General features: G+C 39.4%; 1 protein-coding gene across 1 annotated transcript in view; it reads left to right on the top strand.

The window, feature by feature from the left end:
- Window positions 1–17,761, top strand: part of SCML2 (Scm polycomb group protein like 2) — a 58,707-nt gene extending 40,946 nt beyond the window's left edge. The window contains 7 exon segments of the mRNA XM_035888573.1: window positions 1,980–2,115; window positions 3,956–4,159; window positions 8,579–8,761; window positions 9,863–9,976; window positions 14,980–15,261; window positions 15,968–16,131; window positions 17,636–17,761. Coding sequence (XP_035744466.1) covers window positions 1,980–2,115; window positions 3,956–4,159; window positions 8,579–8,761; window positions 9,863–9,976; window positions 14,980–15,261; window positions 15,968–16,131; window positions 17,636–17,761 — 1,209 coding nt within the window.
- Window positions 17,762–18,201: the final 440 nt, after the last annotated feature.

The raw sequence follows: 18,201 nt of genomic DNA on the forward strand, positions 1-18,201 counted from the left end.
GTATTTAAGTGTTAGAGTAAAGCCTGTGAAGTTGACTGTGTGGTGCCAGACTTGTGGGCAGAGCTCTGCAGGCAAACAGAGCTGGTGTGCCCTCCCAACTGGCAGGGGACATCCGGCAACACCCTGACCAGGCAAATGTGCTGAGCCCTGCTTGGGAATGTGGTCTGGCAGTCTGGGATTGCAAAATGAGAACCTCAGCGGAGCAAGCATAATGTGCTGTATTTCCAAAATGCATGCTCTTTCTTTCTTCTGAAGGAGAAGGTCAGGAATGGCCGGCTAGCCTCACCATGTTTACATGCTAGGGCGGATGGTGGATAGTTCCTCTCTCTTGCAGTTTGGTGTTTGTATTTTGTTTTCATGCCTACATTTCTTCCATTTCCTCTTCTTTCCCCTCAACTTGACCACCCATATTTTGCAGTGTGGTGACAGACAACTGCCCCCCCAAGGAGTCCCTGCTCCAGAGGGGCCTTCAGGAATGTCAGACTTCAGATCAAAAGCTCAAACGTCCCAAGTGCGTTTTTGTTCTCTGTATTAAGGATGGAGAGAGACCTTTCTGTCACCCAATGTTAAGATACATAGGCAGGTCCTGACAAGTAATACATCACTGCTTGGCGCAGTGTGTGACCTGAGCCACCTCAGCTCATTCACAGTGCAATGCCAAGCTTTGGCAGTCTGTTCCTTATGTTCATGGCGATTCCACCCAGTGCCATATTGTCAAGTAGTTTCTCCAGCCAAGCCTATCTTCTCTGAACTGTAGGGGGCACAGAAATTTTCTTTAAAGTGCCCTGGACTTCAGAAGAAAGTTAATTTATTCTTTATAGGTATTGTGAAGAAGTTAAGCACTGGTGCTCTTAGGAAGGTGTATATTTTGATTGCTTTCTGCCTGATTTTTAATATATTATATTGGAAACTATGCTGCTTCTAAAAGTGTAAAGGATGAATACTGCTAAATGGAAGAGGTCTTAGCCTTCCCTAGCAACCTGACTGAATTTTTACTTCCTCGTAGACCAATTTTAGCAGTAAATCCTTACCACTTGAGTAGCTAAGTCTCTGCTGCCTTCAGCAGCGTCAAGACCTTGGGTAACCTCTTATATTCCTAATTTTTTTTGGTAGGTAAGAGAATGAGAACATAATCTGGTCTCATGCAAGAATAAATGGTGAAGGGAGCAGTGATGAACTTTTCTCCAATTCATTATTTCTTTTATTTCCATGTAATTTCATAGCATGTCAAAGCACATTAGAAATGCCTTCCTTGTGCTTATCTCTTTTCTAAACCCCAGACCAAACCAAATTATAACAAAATTCTCCTTTCCTCAGGTGGAAGGTAGTACACACTGACCAATTTCTAAATCTGTGCTGTGAACTCTGGTTGTCTGTCATATGATAAGCTGCAAATAAGTTTGGTTTGGGAAAGGAAAAGGTTTTGGCAATCCACTTGGCAAGACTCTAACAACTGGTTTATTTGATATCTTGTGTAAAGCACCAATTCCTGAAAGTGATTACTTGAGAATTTCAGCCCCTTTGAAACAAGCTGAGGGAAAATCTAGGTGCACTGTAAAGTTGACACCTAAATGTGGCTCAAGTTTTATATGGGAATATATACACAGCCCAAGTAACTGATCTGAGCTGTGATAAACACAGGTGATTGGAAGGGGATGGACAGGAAAATAATCCAAAACACCTCTTCTTTACTTCCTAAGATTTAGAAGGGTCACAAGTTAATATATAAAGCTCATTATTTTCCCTCTCTTCAGATAGAGGTGGGTTCCTTTTTAAGCCATTTGTCTTCCACTGCCTTACTTAAGTAGCTGTAAATGCAAACGGACAGTTTCTGGTCTTAGTTTTCTCTGCTGCGTGTAGTACTTCTGTAATAAGGAACCACACACATTCAGTAACATGGTAACTGATAGCAGAAAGGTTTTGCAGACTCCTTAAAAAACATTAAACATTTTTTCTTTGGTTTTTTTTTCTCTAAACAGAAAAAAATCTTGCCAGAACAACTGACTCCTGCATCTCCTTCTCCTCATTCTTCTCCTGAGGGGGACAGTGGCACTACACAGATACTTAAAGATGGAATTAGTTTGTCTGGTGCAACTGCAACAGTTATATCCACAGGTAAAAGACAAAGAAAAAAAATTAATGACATTTTTAGTGTGAAATGGCTTCCATTTCAAGCAAACTACTAGTGTCATTTTATGGAAAATGTGCTGCAAATTTATTACTGTAAATCATCATCCAGCTGCCTTATTTTTTGAAGATATTTGTAGGTGCCAGTGTTACTTTGCAGAACTAGTATTTTGATGCCTGCATTATAGCAAGAAGTGCTGGAGCACAGGGGCTTTTGATAGATCTGCTAGACCCAGCAGTTTGTTCCTGTCTGAAGAAGGAAACTGTACAGTTCTTTCATGTCTGTCCCACTCCTTAATGTATCAAATGGGAATAGATGTAGCTAAAAAACCCATATGATATTCTGATATCATGCAGGCTGTACTGTAATGTAACAAAATGGAGATTTTATCTTTGTGTAGCCTTACATTAAAAGAAACAACTCAGTCTGTTTAAACCAAGTCAAGGCAATCAGAGGAAATACATTCCTCTTTCCTCTTATGTTTGCTTGTTTTTGAAATATAATGAAATGTATCTTGAGAAGGGTTGGCAAAAAAGAAATAAGCTAGTTAATGAACTAACTCGTTGAGGAACTTGTAACCCTGTAGTGAAACAATTTGTATGTTGTCAATTGACATCTCAGAACTTTCTAAAAACCCCATAAATTATGGTAATTTTGTTTGGGATGCTTTTTTACATTTAAAAACTGTTTTTACAGTAGAAGTCAGGCTCTTCTCAATCCCAACTTCAGTCATGGATGAGAGGAAAATATGTATGTTTTTCCTAGGAAAATTAACCTTTCAGGAGGCAGTTATTGAGCCCAGACAGAAGATGCCATGAAAACTATTTTTGCTGATTTGTGTCTTTGATTATTGCACATACAGGTTTCCTGCAGGCATCAGAGAGTAAGCAGATACACACGAAGACATTAAAACGCTTAGAGAAATATTTCATTTTTAAAAATCCAGGTTTTTTAACTAAGCCCAAATAATACTACAGTTCAGAAAATATGGCAGTCTTTTGTATGACAGAATGCTTACATTGTCTGCTTAATCACCACAGAGGCACATTTTTTCATTAAGCTGTAATAATGTCTTGGGTGCATTCCTGGTCATGTGACAGCCAAGGCCAAAAAGGAAAAAAAAAATCTTTGGTTACGGCTTTTTCCCATGTTTTTCTGCCTTGCCATTCCTTTTGAAAGACAGTTTTGCGTAGTGTCTATAAAAAGTAATTTCAAAAGTCACATTTGATTATTTTGTGCTAAGCTTTAAACCACCTTACAGTGTTTCTAGAGAAGTATGTTTATTTTACTTAGCAGAGAAATGGTATCTGAGCAATTTGGAGCTTCTGAAGGTACAGACCTTCATTATACACGCACATAGAACCATTATACACGCACACATTAATGCTATATGGGTGCTTCAGAGTGAGCATTAGTGGTAGGTATATACCATAGGGTTGTCTTTGTTGGAGCTTCTCAAACAGGAGAAAAAATAGGGCAGTAACTTGGTAAGGCTAGCTTTTAGAATTGCATCTTGGTAGTTTAGAGTACCTGCCAGCAATTCTTACTTTATTGGAACTAGTGTATGAAGAGAGATTAGTCAAAATAAAAGATAAGCACAGATTATGACAGCTTTGTTACATTAATGGGGTAGAGAAGCGCTTTAGAGACCAGAAAGAAGTGGGTTTAGGACTCAGGCAGTAAAACCTTGATATAAGACAGAGCACTTTTTGCATGTTGACCAATTAATCTTTTCCTCAGGATTAAAACTAAAAAGATGGTTTGCAGTTCTAACTTGGAAACATGTCTTAGTCCCTTGGTAGTAAATATGGTTTATTCTTTTTTCAGTGTGTGTTTATGTCAACAAGCATGGAAATTCTGGGCCTCACCTGGATAAGAAGAAGGTTCAGCAACTTCCAGATCACTTTGGACCAGGTCCTGTCAATGTGGTACTTCAGCAGGCTGTACAGGCTTGCGTGGATTGTGCCTATCAATCCAAAACAGTCTTTGGATTTCTGAAATCTGGCCATCACGGAGGGGAGATGATAACTGGTATGTGAAATTGCTTTGTTTCATCACTTGGTTGGGAACTCGAGGTAGGGCAGAAGAACTGAAGTAGCTGCAATGAGTTTATATCACTTTTCTAACTATTTAAGCACAGTCAAGAAGATTAACTCCTTTACTAAGACATTATTGGTGGCGTGTGATTTATCTCATTCTGGGTCCGGGATGATTTGAACAATTATTTAAACTAGAATTTAGCAATAGCAGTGTTAAATTACGTATACACGATACAGTTAGATTCTTATACTAAGTAGAGCTCATGCACCTCATTTAGCAGCTGTAGCCAAACATTTGTCAAGTAAACTCAGTACAAGTGAAATACCAGCTTTATTAATTCAAGTCATTTGCATAATCTTATCCATACATAGTGTTTGTGTTCTTAATGCCTTAACCAAGTGGATGAAAAGTTTCAAACTAATCTGTTTAGCTTCCAGGCAAGTGATTCCATATGTTAAAGTTGCTGCTTCTTCCCTTCTCCCAATTCCCCAGAATTGTAGCAGTATTCTAGGTTAGTGTTCATCCACCTATGTCCCCTATTATGGAATAGGTTTATTTCTGCTACATATTAATGGCAAGTCTACAGATAAATTATCTCTATATGTCAAACTGAATAGCTGCTTCTTGACATTTTTGGTTTTTTTTCCTTCTAGACTAGGAAATACTCTATACAGCAGTTAGCACATCAATTCATAATTCCATCACTGATGATAAAAAGACTTTGCGTTACTTTAATCTCCTTATATTAACACCAGATGTGAAAGATGATTAGTGGAATACAGGTTCAATTAAATCCTCATAAAGATGTTGCTGTCTAACAATATTTAAAAAGCAGCATCCTAACCTGCGTATAGCAGAACTACAGTAAGCCTTGCTTACGCATCCCTGTGAGTTTGTTCACAAAATGGATGCTGCTTCTCTGCTGTGTAGTAAAGGTTTAATGGCATTCTATACGTGTGGTTTTGGAACCCATATTGCTGTATTTCTGCAAGATACGTGAAAGTTCATTCCATCACTAATACCTTGCTGTACCTAATTCAGACAAGTCAATTTTCTTGAACAAAATGCACTGAGATGTGCATTGCCAGCATTCTGTTCGTGATTGCTTATCACAGAGGACTAAATTGTAGGCCAGTGGCATAACTGGGCTGTGACTAAGTCTTTGAAAATCATTATTCCAGAGAAGAGAAAGAAATTTCAAAATCTTTATAGTGGTTTGTTTACATTCAGAAATTCTGTACAAAACTGAATTACTATTCTGCACCTGGCTTCACCCCAAGGCCTGGACTCAGAGAAACCAGCTCTGTGGCCCTGGGTTTGAGGAACTTGGTGATGTGGACTGCTCCTCGAGCAGAGTCCTGGTCCAGGTGATAGTGAGCCACAAGACCCCAGTGGGTTTCTGGTGTTCTTGAGCTCTTGCCTTCTCATCGGCTTGTCAAACAGGTTGCTGAGAAGCGGGTGAGCAAATACTCCCTGTCATTTTATCAGAAACTTGTGTGTGATGTATTTTGAGAGGCACAAAATGTGACTTAGGTTAATGTAGCACACTACAACCAGCTGTGCATGTGAACAGTAAGGAAGAAGAGGAAAGCTACAGTAAAGTAAAATGAGTGATTACAGAATGAAATTGTGAGAGTGTTTTCTTGTAGAGTTTTTGTTTGAAAGTGGTTTGGGGGTGTGGTTTATTGTTCAGGATTTTTTTTCTTGCCAGTGGAAAAAAAAAAAGTTGCAGCAGAGAATAAGCAAAGAAATGTAAATCTTTTGTGGACTGATACTTTCATGACGAGTATTATACCTGCCGTAGGAGGAAACTATATGCTGATGAGGATGTGGATAAAATAATCTTGCTAGAATACATGTGAATAATTAGCAGGTTCTTTCAGTTTAGCTGCCAAAGAAAATAATTGTTTTGAATAGACTTGAATTTAGGATTTTTCCATCTTTTCTTACTCAAACAAAAGCACAAACCATTTTATTTTTGCTTGATGCATAAGGTTTCAATTCAGGCAAATATAACTGAAAGGAAATTAAAGGCTTGATTAGCAAACCCACTAATGGTGGTGGTGTCAGCCCCTTTTTTTCTCCTTGTAGCACAGAGGCTATGGCATTTGGTAGGATGAAACAGACTGAGGCTCAGATAAATCTTCTCAAGCAGAGAATTAAAATCAGACTCTTCAGTGAGTTTCTTCACTATCAGACAAACACATTTCTCTGATAGTTTAGCTCTCAGCCTTTCTTCTGGCTTGAACCTGGTATTTAAAACATACTTACACAGTGGAAGGTGAAGAAATGAGAGTGACTGTTCATCCCAGGGGCTCAGATTGTGCATGCAAGCTTCAGTCCCTGTTTATTTGTCATAAAAGGTTGAGGTTATTGCACCTCAGAAGTACTCCTCTTTATTTTTTCCCCTAGCATTTTTCTGGGAAGTAAGAGGCTTATGTTGTCCCCAAGCAGAGCAGACAGTTGAGCCTATGGATCTGGATGCCACACCCTTGGTTGGAGTTCGTATGGTTGCCCTCAGGTGTTCAGAGTACAAGGGAGCTGTGTTTGCACTGAATCTTTATTTGTGGATTTTTCCCATGGTATGTCTTGCTGGGGTAGTCACATTGCCTCAGCTGTTTCTTGCTTTACCCTCCTGACAACGTTAAGATAATATTTTTGTTTTCAAGGCTTCTTCTCAAAATGAGAAATTAAGGCATGGAGAATAAGTGATTTCCCCCAGGTCACATAAGAACATCCATAAGGCTATTATAAAGCATTTTAAATTTTTGCTGTAGCTGGCTACTACCTTGCAGTAAATGTGTCAGGAGATCAGGGTCTGCTAGGTCTCACAGCCCATTTGCTCTCCAGAACTGGTTGAGTTCCAAGCAAAAATTTGCCTTCAGAGACCCTTTCCCCAAACAGGAGGTAGAGGACCTTGTGTCTGAGCCACATGTGGGACTGTGAATCATTAGCATTTCATTTGAACGTTGGAGCCTGGAAAAACTGAATGGGCCATGGAAACACGTTGGTCTGGGATTTGTCCCTGTAGTACTGACTCTTAAACTTTATAAGCACTTGCATTGGGTCAGTCTGTCATGAAAGCAGATGAGAGAGGTGGCACATTGTTGTTGATGCTAGCTGGTAAACTTGCATTAACTCTAATCAGAAGCTTCCTTACATCAACAGTATGAGTAATTGACACTTCTGATTTCCCAAAGAAGCCTAAAATATTCTAAACTTGGGAGTTTTCTTTGGTTTTGTGTATATTAATCTGTCTCTTTTGTAACACAATATGGAAATGTTCCTTAATTCAGATCTGTGAGTAAAGGCTTTCTTGTCATTTCTGGTTTGGGTTTTTTTGGTTGGTTTTGTTTTTTTTTTTTTAATGCATCTGCTACCGACAAAATGTGATCCTTTAAAGCTCTACTTATCGTCTGGAAACTTATGTTACAACAGAAAGCTGCATGACAGGCTGAAAACCAAGAAGACAAATTGATGCATAAACCTGGTGTTCATGCCGCTTCTTTTTAGCCCTAAGCTTAAGTTAGAAGTTTGTTCCTGCTTTGTTGTAATGTCTTTCTAATCGGAAGTAACTAAAAGCTTCAGCTAATGTAATGGTAGTTATTTATCCATATATTGGTAGTATTGAGTCTTCAAAATCTTACTGATTTTCATAAAAAAGGAAAATATCATCAGCTGCAGTGCTCTGTTGGGGGGCAAGGAAGGAGGTCAAGTAAAAGACATAGGCACGTGTCCAAGCACTTTGTAATCGCTTGGTTTAAAAGACACCAGATCCCCTTGCAGCTCTTGTGGTATTTCTGCATAGGAGCTTGGCCACTGTAGTGTTGATAGCAGGATAGAATTCTTTAGTGATAAAATAGCAAGTGGCAAAACAGTTTCTGTAGTCAGAATTTCAGTGGTAATAGATGCCAGCACGTTACCACAAGTACGCTCAGTTCAGATAGAAACTGAGAAAAAAAAAATAAAGTTGTTTGCTTCCTTTTTTTTTTTTTTTTTTTTAAATTTTGTATTTGTTTTTTTAGCAAGTACTGTAAGGGATCTTTTCTGTGTTATCTCCTGCAAATAGGTGGTGGAGAGTTTGCTGTTTTGTAAGTAAACAACAGAAATTATACATAAGGTTTTGGTGATGAGGGAATAGTTGAAAGTTTTGTTGTGCTGGTGTGAATCCAAAATTATTTTATTAAAGTAAGTTCCCATAGAGCCAATCTAAACTGGCATGGATCCAACAGAAGGTAAAATCAGTCCTTTGGATGTAAATTTGTTACACTACCAGAATGACTGTTTACTCCTCTCACGCCTTTTGTGGCTTAAATTAAATCTGGATGTCTTTTCCTTTAAGTTAATGATGGTGTTTTACTATACTTCATGATGCTTGGGGGGTGTTTGACATCATCTTCTTATTCACAGCTTCCTTTGATGGGGAAAAGCATGCCATCAATCTTCCTTCTGTAAACAGCGCATCATTTGTCCTACGCTTCTTGGAGAAGCTCTGCCACAGCCTGCAGTGTGATAATCTCTTCAGTAGCCAGCCTTTCAGCCCTTACATGGGATGTGCACACAGTCCAACGGAGTATGATAGGAACAAACCAGGTACTGTTAAACAGCGGTTATTTCCGAGCGCTGATGTTTTTGAGAAGTGTGGCGACTTTAAGAAATGTAACTTTTTAATCTGTCTTTCTGTGACGTGAACTGATTGAAATGAATACGCTTCAGTTCTTGGTGAATCGGTTACAGTGCGGTAGTGCTTTGACAGGATGGGATAGCTCATACCACACGTGCAGAAATCATTTTGTTCGGCAAACTCCTCCTTGTAGCCAAGCCAGGAAACATATGTATTGTACCACTGTAATACTGCTAAAAGGACAAGCTCAAAACTTCACATTTCATTTGTTAAATTTATGTTCAGATCATAAAATAAACTTGCAAGAAGATACTTACTGCCTTATGAGAAGGGGCTTGCCCTGAAAGTGGATTCAGTCTAGCCCTTCCCATACCAATAAAAGGTCCTTTCTTCCCTTTTTATTCACCTTACTCAGTGGTGGCCCCAACAATTTTACTTTCTACGATGTATAGTCCAGTCTTCTACTAGAAAAGGTGGGTTTTGTGGGTGACTGCTTGTGATATTTTGTTGAGGCCGATATCTTTCTCTGCTGCACCCAGAGCATAGAGTGAGGGGGAAATGAAAGGCCTTATGCAAGATCTCCCATCAGGTTGTTTGCAGGGCCTGGTGTAACAAGTCCCAGCCCAAGGGTTACCAGGAGCCATAGCTGAGAAAACCTTGGTATCGGGGCAATTTCAGAAGATTCATATTGGGGGTGAAGCTTCCTCACAGCTGTCTGATAGCTGAGTCTGTCTTCCGGGTGCTGCTTTAGAAAATAAAATATTCTTTTTTTTTTTTTTTCCTCCCCTATCCAATGGAGGAATTATGTTTATAATACTGTCTGTCATATGAAAGTCATTAGTTTTAACTCTTTTCAGAAAAGTAGCCAGGGTCAAGGTGATTTGGGTGATGACAGTATAAACTAAGCTGTACTTCAGCCTTGAAAGTTTGTATCGAAATGACTTGAGTCTGCGTGACACAAGAAATTGAATGGTAACCTGGTGAATGGCTGATGTATTGCTTTTGTCCCTGGACTTTCCCCATGAGCAGCTATGTGCTAGAATAATAGGTGGTGACTTTCCTCTTCACAGCAAAAGAAGAAATACCTGAAAACAGGAGCGCTAAGCGATACTCTCAGGACTCTCCACCATATACTGCTCCTCTTTCCCCTAAGCTTCCCAGAAATGATGCTCATCCATCCGAAGGTAATTACATCATGTCGGGATTATATATGAGGATTATTTATGGTTTCAGTATTTCCAGTCAAAAAGGACCGAGTTCACCATATGTATCTGGTTTGTCTCTAGCCTTTGACAGGTCAGGGTGAAAGTGTGTTAATTATTGATCACTGGCACAGATTTTGCACTTAGGGAAGATCTACTGCAAGTTGCAGCAGTCCTTCTCCTAAACCTGCTAGCCTTTTCTGTGAAGGGGCTCAGGCAAATAGGTGATGGATGAAGCCTCCTGCTTCATATACGGCTGTTCAGCAGAAAACCAATTGCCTCAAAATGGATTAGGAGATAAATTGGAAGCAACTGTTAATAACTCTAGGCTGGGGCCATTGGGTGAGTAAGGGTGAGGAAGCTTGGGGATACGATTCAGCTGAGTTTATGGCTACCTGCCACTGAAAGTTGTGCTGCTCCTGCGTTCCTTGCTCCTGCAGTGGGTCCCAGGCCCCCTGGCTGGGTGGTGAGCTGAACCAATGAGCAAAAGCACAGAAAACTTTTTGGTGAAGCAGAGAGTAGTTTACAGTTTACTTCCCTGGACTGACTCACCGTGGGCTCAGATGAGCACAGGGAAGGGTTGAATAAAATGCAGGCATGGCCATGGGAGCTGCAAAGCCCCCCTGTGGCAGCTGGCTGTTGGATTGATTTAGCTCACTATTGAATAGCACCTCTTCCTGCGCTGCAGCTCAGCTGCAGGAACTGAGCACGTCTCTAGTCTTAGTCTGCCTCCCATGTGAAGTAAAGCATCTAGGTTTAAACCTCAGTGAGAGACTTACAAAAATGTGGTTTTTTTACTCCACATTTGCTACTTAACTGGTTAAGCCATAGTTACTTGTTGATGTTGACTTGTCCTGTCTGATGCATACTTTCTCTTGCTGCAAGGCATTTGCCCAGCATTTCCAAAGGCTTTTTTGAAATATGATGGGGATTAGTTACTTCTTCCTTCATATTCTTTTTTCTTCTTTTTGGAGATACTGGGGTCATTTTGTGTCTATTAGCATCAGTGGGGTCAGAATGATCTCTCTTTCTCTGCAGATAAAAAAGTCATGGGACTACAGTTAAAGCAGAAAAGGATATCAAAATGTTCAAAATTATAGCTTATTTAAAATGGCATATCTTATTATTTTATATATATATGTAGCATATTCACTTCTTTGTATATAATAGCAGCAGCAGGAAATGCAGTTCTGCATTGATTATTGATTTCTGTGTCTTTCCAAACGAAGTACCAGCTTAATTCCACAGATATATTGTACAACTAAGTCAGATATTTCTGGTAGGTAACTTAATAAGTGTAGAGTACTTATTATACTCAAATTAAGTTGTTTCAGTTGGAGCAAAACAAATGTTTGAGTAGATCTGCATTGTCTTGTAAGAAATCTTCCTCAAAGTAAACATGCATGTACATACTGCTTTTTAATCCTTGTTTGCTAATGGATCCCTTTTACGGATTAAGTCAGTGCACTCCTTAAAATACATTTTTAGATCAGTAGTTCATTATAAAGTGCACTTGGATAAAAAAAATAATTAAAATTAGTGTTTTGCTGTGGTTTCAGAGGTTTGCATTTGTACTCTGTGCATTTCAAGAGGCAAAGTGTTCTCTAGTGTTGTGTGTTTCCCATTAGAGCAATGTCCTCTGTTGAAAATCTGGAGGTAATTTTATAGCGGTCAGTCATGGGTTGGTTAGCAAGAAAGATCTGCCCCCAAAAAGTTCTGGTTCCATTGAGACATAGTTGTCTTGAAATAGTTGTTTTGAAATATCATTTGAAGGCAAAATGGAATAATTGTGGGAAAGGGTCTTTCAAATAGCTCATTTTCCTTCTGATCTGCTCAGGGATATGTTTTGCAGATTTTGCTGTCTTTCCTGCTCTCTTAACAGTTTCTTCTTAAAGCTATGAAAGATAAAGGGGGGGGTGTGTGGAATAACTCAGTCTCCCTGCCCCTGAAAACAGAGTGTTCTTACTACTGTGGCTGATTACATCATTCCCGTTATGTATGAGGCAGAACAACTGGCTTCTAATTCCCAAAGGAGCTTCAAGAAAACAAAACGTCCGATTCCTGCTAAGGCCTTCAGTGTTTAAACAGTCTGTCATCCTTACATTTGAAACATAAGGCCTTTTATGGCCTTTTATTAATCTATCCAGAGATCAGGAATTCTGCAGGGGAACCTCCTGTCTCTTTCCATACCACTGTTATTTACAACTGCTCAAAATGTCGAGGTAGGAGAAGTGTGCCATTCGTTGCTCCGTGGATTGCAAAGCACCGTTTGTTAGGCACCGATTTTCAATCAGCTGTCATACCAGTTGACCACTTTTTCAACAAGATTGCAGCTGCGTTTTGTTTGTAGAGAAGCTAGATGGATGGAAGGGGAAGTGGATTGGACACTGTAGTTGCTGAACAGAAACACCTTATCTAAAAGGCGATGGCCCTGGGAAACATGCCAGCTTTTCTACCTTGTGTATGTGAATTGCGAATTTACAGTAAAATTAATTCAAATGCTGGTATTTTGGGTAAGAAAAGCAGAGCTGATCTTTCCCAGCCCTATTTACTATTGTTTGTGTTAGGATATATAGCATCAGAGAGAAATCTGGGATATAACTGGAGTAAATACAATTAAATTCTTTTGTAATATAGTCAATTGTAAAAATCCTTGTGTCTTCAGAAATCTTGACAAGGATTACAGAAAACAATTATTTTTAAAAAACCCTATATTTGGGACCTCGGCTTGTTTACTATAACTACAGAAACGTTTGTTTCTTAAGTTATTACATGGAGTTGGCTGATATATGCTTAAATACTCTAGTTGAAACTTTCTGCTGAGGAGTATTATCTTCGTTGTTTCATCCTACCCTTCAAGACTTCTGAAATATCAATCTACAGGTTCAGTCAGTTAAACAATCTACAGGTTCAGTCAGTTAAACCTTAGGCTCCTTCATATAGCTTTGCTGTAACTGCTTAAAGACCACCTCTGCCTTTTGGTCTTGGACTGAGATTTGTGTTAGTGGTTTCATTCTCTACAGTTCTGATTTTCCCTTGGTTGGCTACCATTTAGTTTTATAGTGCATATCATCGACTACATCTCTTAAAGTCTCTCTGAAATTCTATAGAATGATGGCTTTTGTTTTTCATTTTGGTAAGTTGCTGCAACTACTTCAGGCTGACAAATGCAAAAAGTTACTTTTATTTTTTGTTTGTTTTCTTTGAAAACCTCAGTAGCTGCTTCCTTGCTTTTGTGATTTAAATCTTACATAAGAAAGTTTTGCAGTGGTTGTTTTGAGGGTTGTACGTGTGAAAGAGAAGGGGTTGTGTCCATAAAAGCTGCTTTATTCCAAAACTATCAAGTTTAGTAAAAGATGTTATGTTGTCTTGCAGGTCTTGCCTTACCAAATTCACTATGTAGGGAGCTGGCTCTCTGAGTGCCTTTGCTCCCTTTCAGGATTACGTTGTCTGAAGACCAAAATACGCTTAACAGTTCTTCGCTGCACTCCACTTTTAAACAGGTTTCAGCAGAGAACCTAAGACCTCATGAAGCAAGTTGAAAACATGCTTGAGAGGCTCACTGGGAAAAATAGGAAAATAGTCTTCCTTTAGTTTTAATTGGGTATTCACCCAAGAAATTCTTGAAAGTAGTCACACAAGAAGGATAAGTAAAAAGCTTATTTCAGGAACTTGTTTTGCAGAACATACCAGTTCTTATCCCAAAGAATATGCTGCTTCACTAGCATATGTTTTATAACTTCACTAGAGTAATTTTCAAGATGGTAGTGTGGGGTTTACACTTCTGTGAACCTGTTAGCTATATTTCCCAGCTTTTAACTCTCCTGCCAAAGTGGCATTTGTTTCATACAGATTTGCACATCACGCTTCCAACTTCTTTCTCTGGCTAGGTATTGGCCTGATGCAGAGAAGAATATGTATGTTTGCTGGAGAATGGAGTAGTGTTCTCATTGATTTGGGTTTGGGTTTTTTTTTTCCCTTCATGTAACACACTTCTCCCAATCAGACCTGAGTTCAGTTGACTGAGAGTGGAATTTTCAATAATTCAGCAAACCTGGGTCCTGTCTTCTGGCACAGGGAAAGGGACCCACTGAACTCTGCTTACTTGTCTTAGAAACAGTATTGACAGCCTCTAAAAATTCATGAGTCTTCTAAACATGCGTTGTTTGTGTCTTGCAGAGTAGAAGTTACCTGGTAAGTGGTAAGAACTAAAAAGGGGAATGTTGTTACGCTCCCTTCCTGAGACCTGATTCTTTTTTTTTTAACTTGCTCAGTCATTTACACACATCTAGCTTTCCAGAGTCTGTGCTCATAGACCCTGCCCTGTGCAAAGAACTAACAGTACCTAGGTAGAGCGTTGTGGTCAAAAGGTGTTACGGTAGCATGCGGTACCTGGCACTCACAGCCTTCCGTGGCTTTGCCTGTAACCTGTTCAGTTTGTAGCGATGGCCTCTGTGTCTGAGCGTATTGGGAGCTAGAGATAACTGTCCACTTGTTTATGAAGTTACTCCCTCTGCTGTTTAGAACAACTCAAACCATTGCTAGTTAACATGAGAGTTTTTATTTAAATCTCTTGCAAGATAAATGTAACACACTCTCAATGGTTAGCTTTTTGAGAATATGTTTAAAAAAGGATAATGAAAATGCTTGACTAAGATTGCTTGATATATCAGTATTATCATCAGACACCTTTACCCCAAAAAATTTCCTCTGTCACTTCCCTGTTCATAGTATTTAACAAATACAACTCAAGTGATTTATGGAAGACTACCTCAAACCTGATGTATTAAATGTTTTGCTACAAAAAAATGTTTTAAAAATACAGTAAGAGCCCAATGAGGAAAAGGGACAAACATTCAGCAGCAGTGATTGCCTCAGAGGAGATTAGTTAACAGGTTCAGTATCTTCAGGAGAGCATAGGGAGTTTGATAACAATGGTATAACGTCTGTCACTTTGAACATATTGATACTTGCTTTTTGTGTAGCAGAAACATTACCTATAGAAGAAAACAGCACTTCCAAAGAACATCGATTTTCTGAGGACTCTATGGATTCTGCACTTAGTTCTGTAAATCCTTCAAGCCCGACCCGTCGAAATTCCACAGAATATCGTACTTCAGGGAGTGCAGCATATTACAGAAACTCCCTTCAGCCAGTGACTGCTACCTCAAATTCAGCCCCCATCCTGCGCAGGCTGTCCTTGAGCTCTGCTGGGAGCAGTGGTTACTATGAAGTGAGTAGGAACCGAATACAGAGGCGGATTGAAGGTATGCTGTATAACTAAACTTCCCAAAGTATATAACTGCTTTTATTAATGTACAAAGTCCGAGAGTTATGAATAAAGACATTCTTTGCCATAGGAAGGCTTGCACATGGAGTGGAATGTCGTGCTGTTGCCTAGCATGTCAGGCTTGCTCGCGTAACTGCACATGCAGAACCTAAGCCTGTTAGCGCTAATACTGCAGTGCAAGCTGGGGAGGGGTCTTACCTGCTGCCCTTCCTCTTGCTGCTGTTATGGACCCTGCAGCAGGCTGGACCGAGGAGGGCTAGTCATATGCAGCTCGCTTTCTGAGCATCTTACCAACTATTACCGTATTGCTGAAATATGGGAATAGGGTTTCCTCCTGTCCCTCCTTCTGTCTGCACAGCTTAACTTGCCTTTGCCACATTCCCCATTACTGGCGTCTTGGGACCCAGGAGCCAAGTACAAGTTGAACTAATCCATGTAGGTATGTCATAGAGCTAATGTTTATGCTGCTGTAAATATTTGCTGTTATATAAGGCATTTAAAGACAAATGGAACAGTACAATATTATTTGGAGGAAAATAAAACATCTTTCATTTTAATATATTGCAAAGAATGCATAATAAAAGGTGCATGTTAATATTAAGATATCTTATGTAAAATGAAATGTGTTATCCCTGTATAGACTAGTGATACTTCTTCCTTTCACAATATTTTTATGCAAAAAGCTGCAAGTTCCACAACTGGACCGGATCTGAATTCACTAAAAAGGGAACCTTCAAGAATATTGAATAAGGATCCTTCCACCTGGTCAATAGAGGAAGTAATGCGTTTTGTGAAGGAAGCTGATCCACAGGCACTAGCTCCACATGCAGAACTCTTTAGGAGACATGTATGATGCATATCCATTCTGTTCTAGTAGACTGTGTGTCATGTTAATCTCTTAAAAAACAGTTTTCATGTCTATCACTCTATCTGCAATTGAAGGTAGAATAGACTCTTCTGGTATATTAGAGAAAGGCTGAAAATTATTTTTCCACCTGAAACTCCTCCATATTTTCTCTGGGTTCCAGTCTTGTTAGACTAAAGTAAATACCCACTGCTTCTCAGCTTATATGGAGTAATGCCAGTTCTGGAAGTATCCAAGTTCTAGTGGCCAACATCCGTGGTACCCCCATCATCCCTGGTACCTCTAGAGTCGAGGTACTCATGTACAGTAATGGGGCATTAGGCCTATGGAGACAACACCTCTTTTAGACAGTCTCTTTTGGAGACTGATTATCCCAAAGTAGAAATGCTGGTATGCCTCATTAGCTTTACACTTGGTCATTAATACTAAAATTTAGAGAATCAGTTGAGTTGATTGAGTAAGTTGAATCAGCTGAATTAATCTGTTTAGAAAAACTGTATGTAGGGTTTCATAAGGTCTAACTACACATGGTATTTAAAGAGATAAACTGTCAGTTCCTCTGTGCTGATTTTGGTCTCCCCTCTTCCTTATCACTGTGCTTTTCTTATTTCATTGTAGATATGACCCTCCAAGAAGAGGCTGGCTTGCTCTTTACTAGTATTTCACCCTTGTTCTGCACCAGCTCCTACTGACAGTTAAATATCAGTCAGATGGATTGGAAGGAAAACTCAACTTTTAACAGAGCTTCCTGTCTTATGTTTTATTCTCTGTTGTATAACAAGACTAAATGTCACTTGTTTTGTCAGGTTGATGTTTAAAAAAAGGAAGGCAGAGTGGTTTTCTTTGTGGTGTTTTAAGGATCTAATTGCCTGTCTACAGTATGTAATGCTACTAAGAGCTTAGGACTGTCACATTTCAGCAGCTTCTCAACCAGGCAGTTGAAATCTGACTAAGTTGTCCTTGGTCTTGATCCTAACAATCTGTCTGGTTTAAACTGGACATAGATCTGCCTTATTTCACAGATTTAGATGGTCTGTAACCCCTTCTTCCGTGTGACTGTTTGCATGCGCATGCCAGAATCCTCCCACAGCTGTGTTCAAGGTTCAGTGCAAGGCCTCAGTGCTTGGATCATTTAATCTCTAACTGCACAGACCTTCCTTTGCAGCTTCTTGTTTTTTTTTCCCTTGACCCATTCACTTTTTTTCCCAGCTGGTACCTAATTTTGAGGGCTGTTTGGTCAGTTTCTTTTGCTTATTATAATTTTCTTCCACATCTTAAATACCTTAATCATACACTAAAAAACATACTAAAATTAATTCCATTTCAGTGGCCATCTGTAAATATAAAATTATACTAAGTTACTATTTTATATATAGTAGATAATTTTTTTACTACAGTATAAACAAATATAATGTACTTTCCAGTTTTACCATGCAGCTTGTTAAAATAGTTGTATGTTGTTGTGTTTATTCTCTTCCTTCTGCAGGAAATCGATGGGAAGGCACTACTCTTACTGAGGAGTGACATGATAATGAAATATATGGGACTGAAGCTGGGGCCTGCCCTAAAGTTGTGCTACCACATTGAAAGACTTAAACAAGGAAAGTACTAGCCAGTGGGGATACCACAATTTTGTGTGTTTGTATCACACTAAGCTCTCAGGTTCACAGCCATCGCCTTTATTTGAAACTATTTTGCTGATATAAATCACCTTTATTTTTTGAAAGTGCTCTCAAAATGTAAAAAAGACGTCCAGGATAAAGAGGTGGGGAGGGGGGGTAGGGAAGGGGGGAAGGCGGAAATCTATATTACCTTCTAGTGTTTTGTGAACTATTTCAGAAAGTTTGCAGGGAAGGGCAGTTGGTCATACTGGGGGCGGGCAGGTCGGGTAACAGCGCTCTCTGGATCCTGAAAAGTGCGTTCTCTGTTACAGACTTCAGCCCAGCGCGTTCATATTCAAAACCAAAACAGCTGAATCCCAAAGGAAAATAATAAAACAAACCAGCATCAGGTGTTAATAATTTTTACAGGGGTGGCTGTAAACTTTATATT

Source organism: Egretta garzetta, unplaced genomic scaffold (genome assembly GCF_000687185.1).
Source record: "Egretta garzetta isolate BGI_Z169 unplaced genomic scaffold, ASM68718v1 scaffold111, whole genome shotgun sequence".
NCBI lineage: Eukaryota > Metazoa > Chordata > Aves > Pelecaniformes > Ardeidae > Egretta > Egretta garzetta.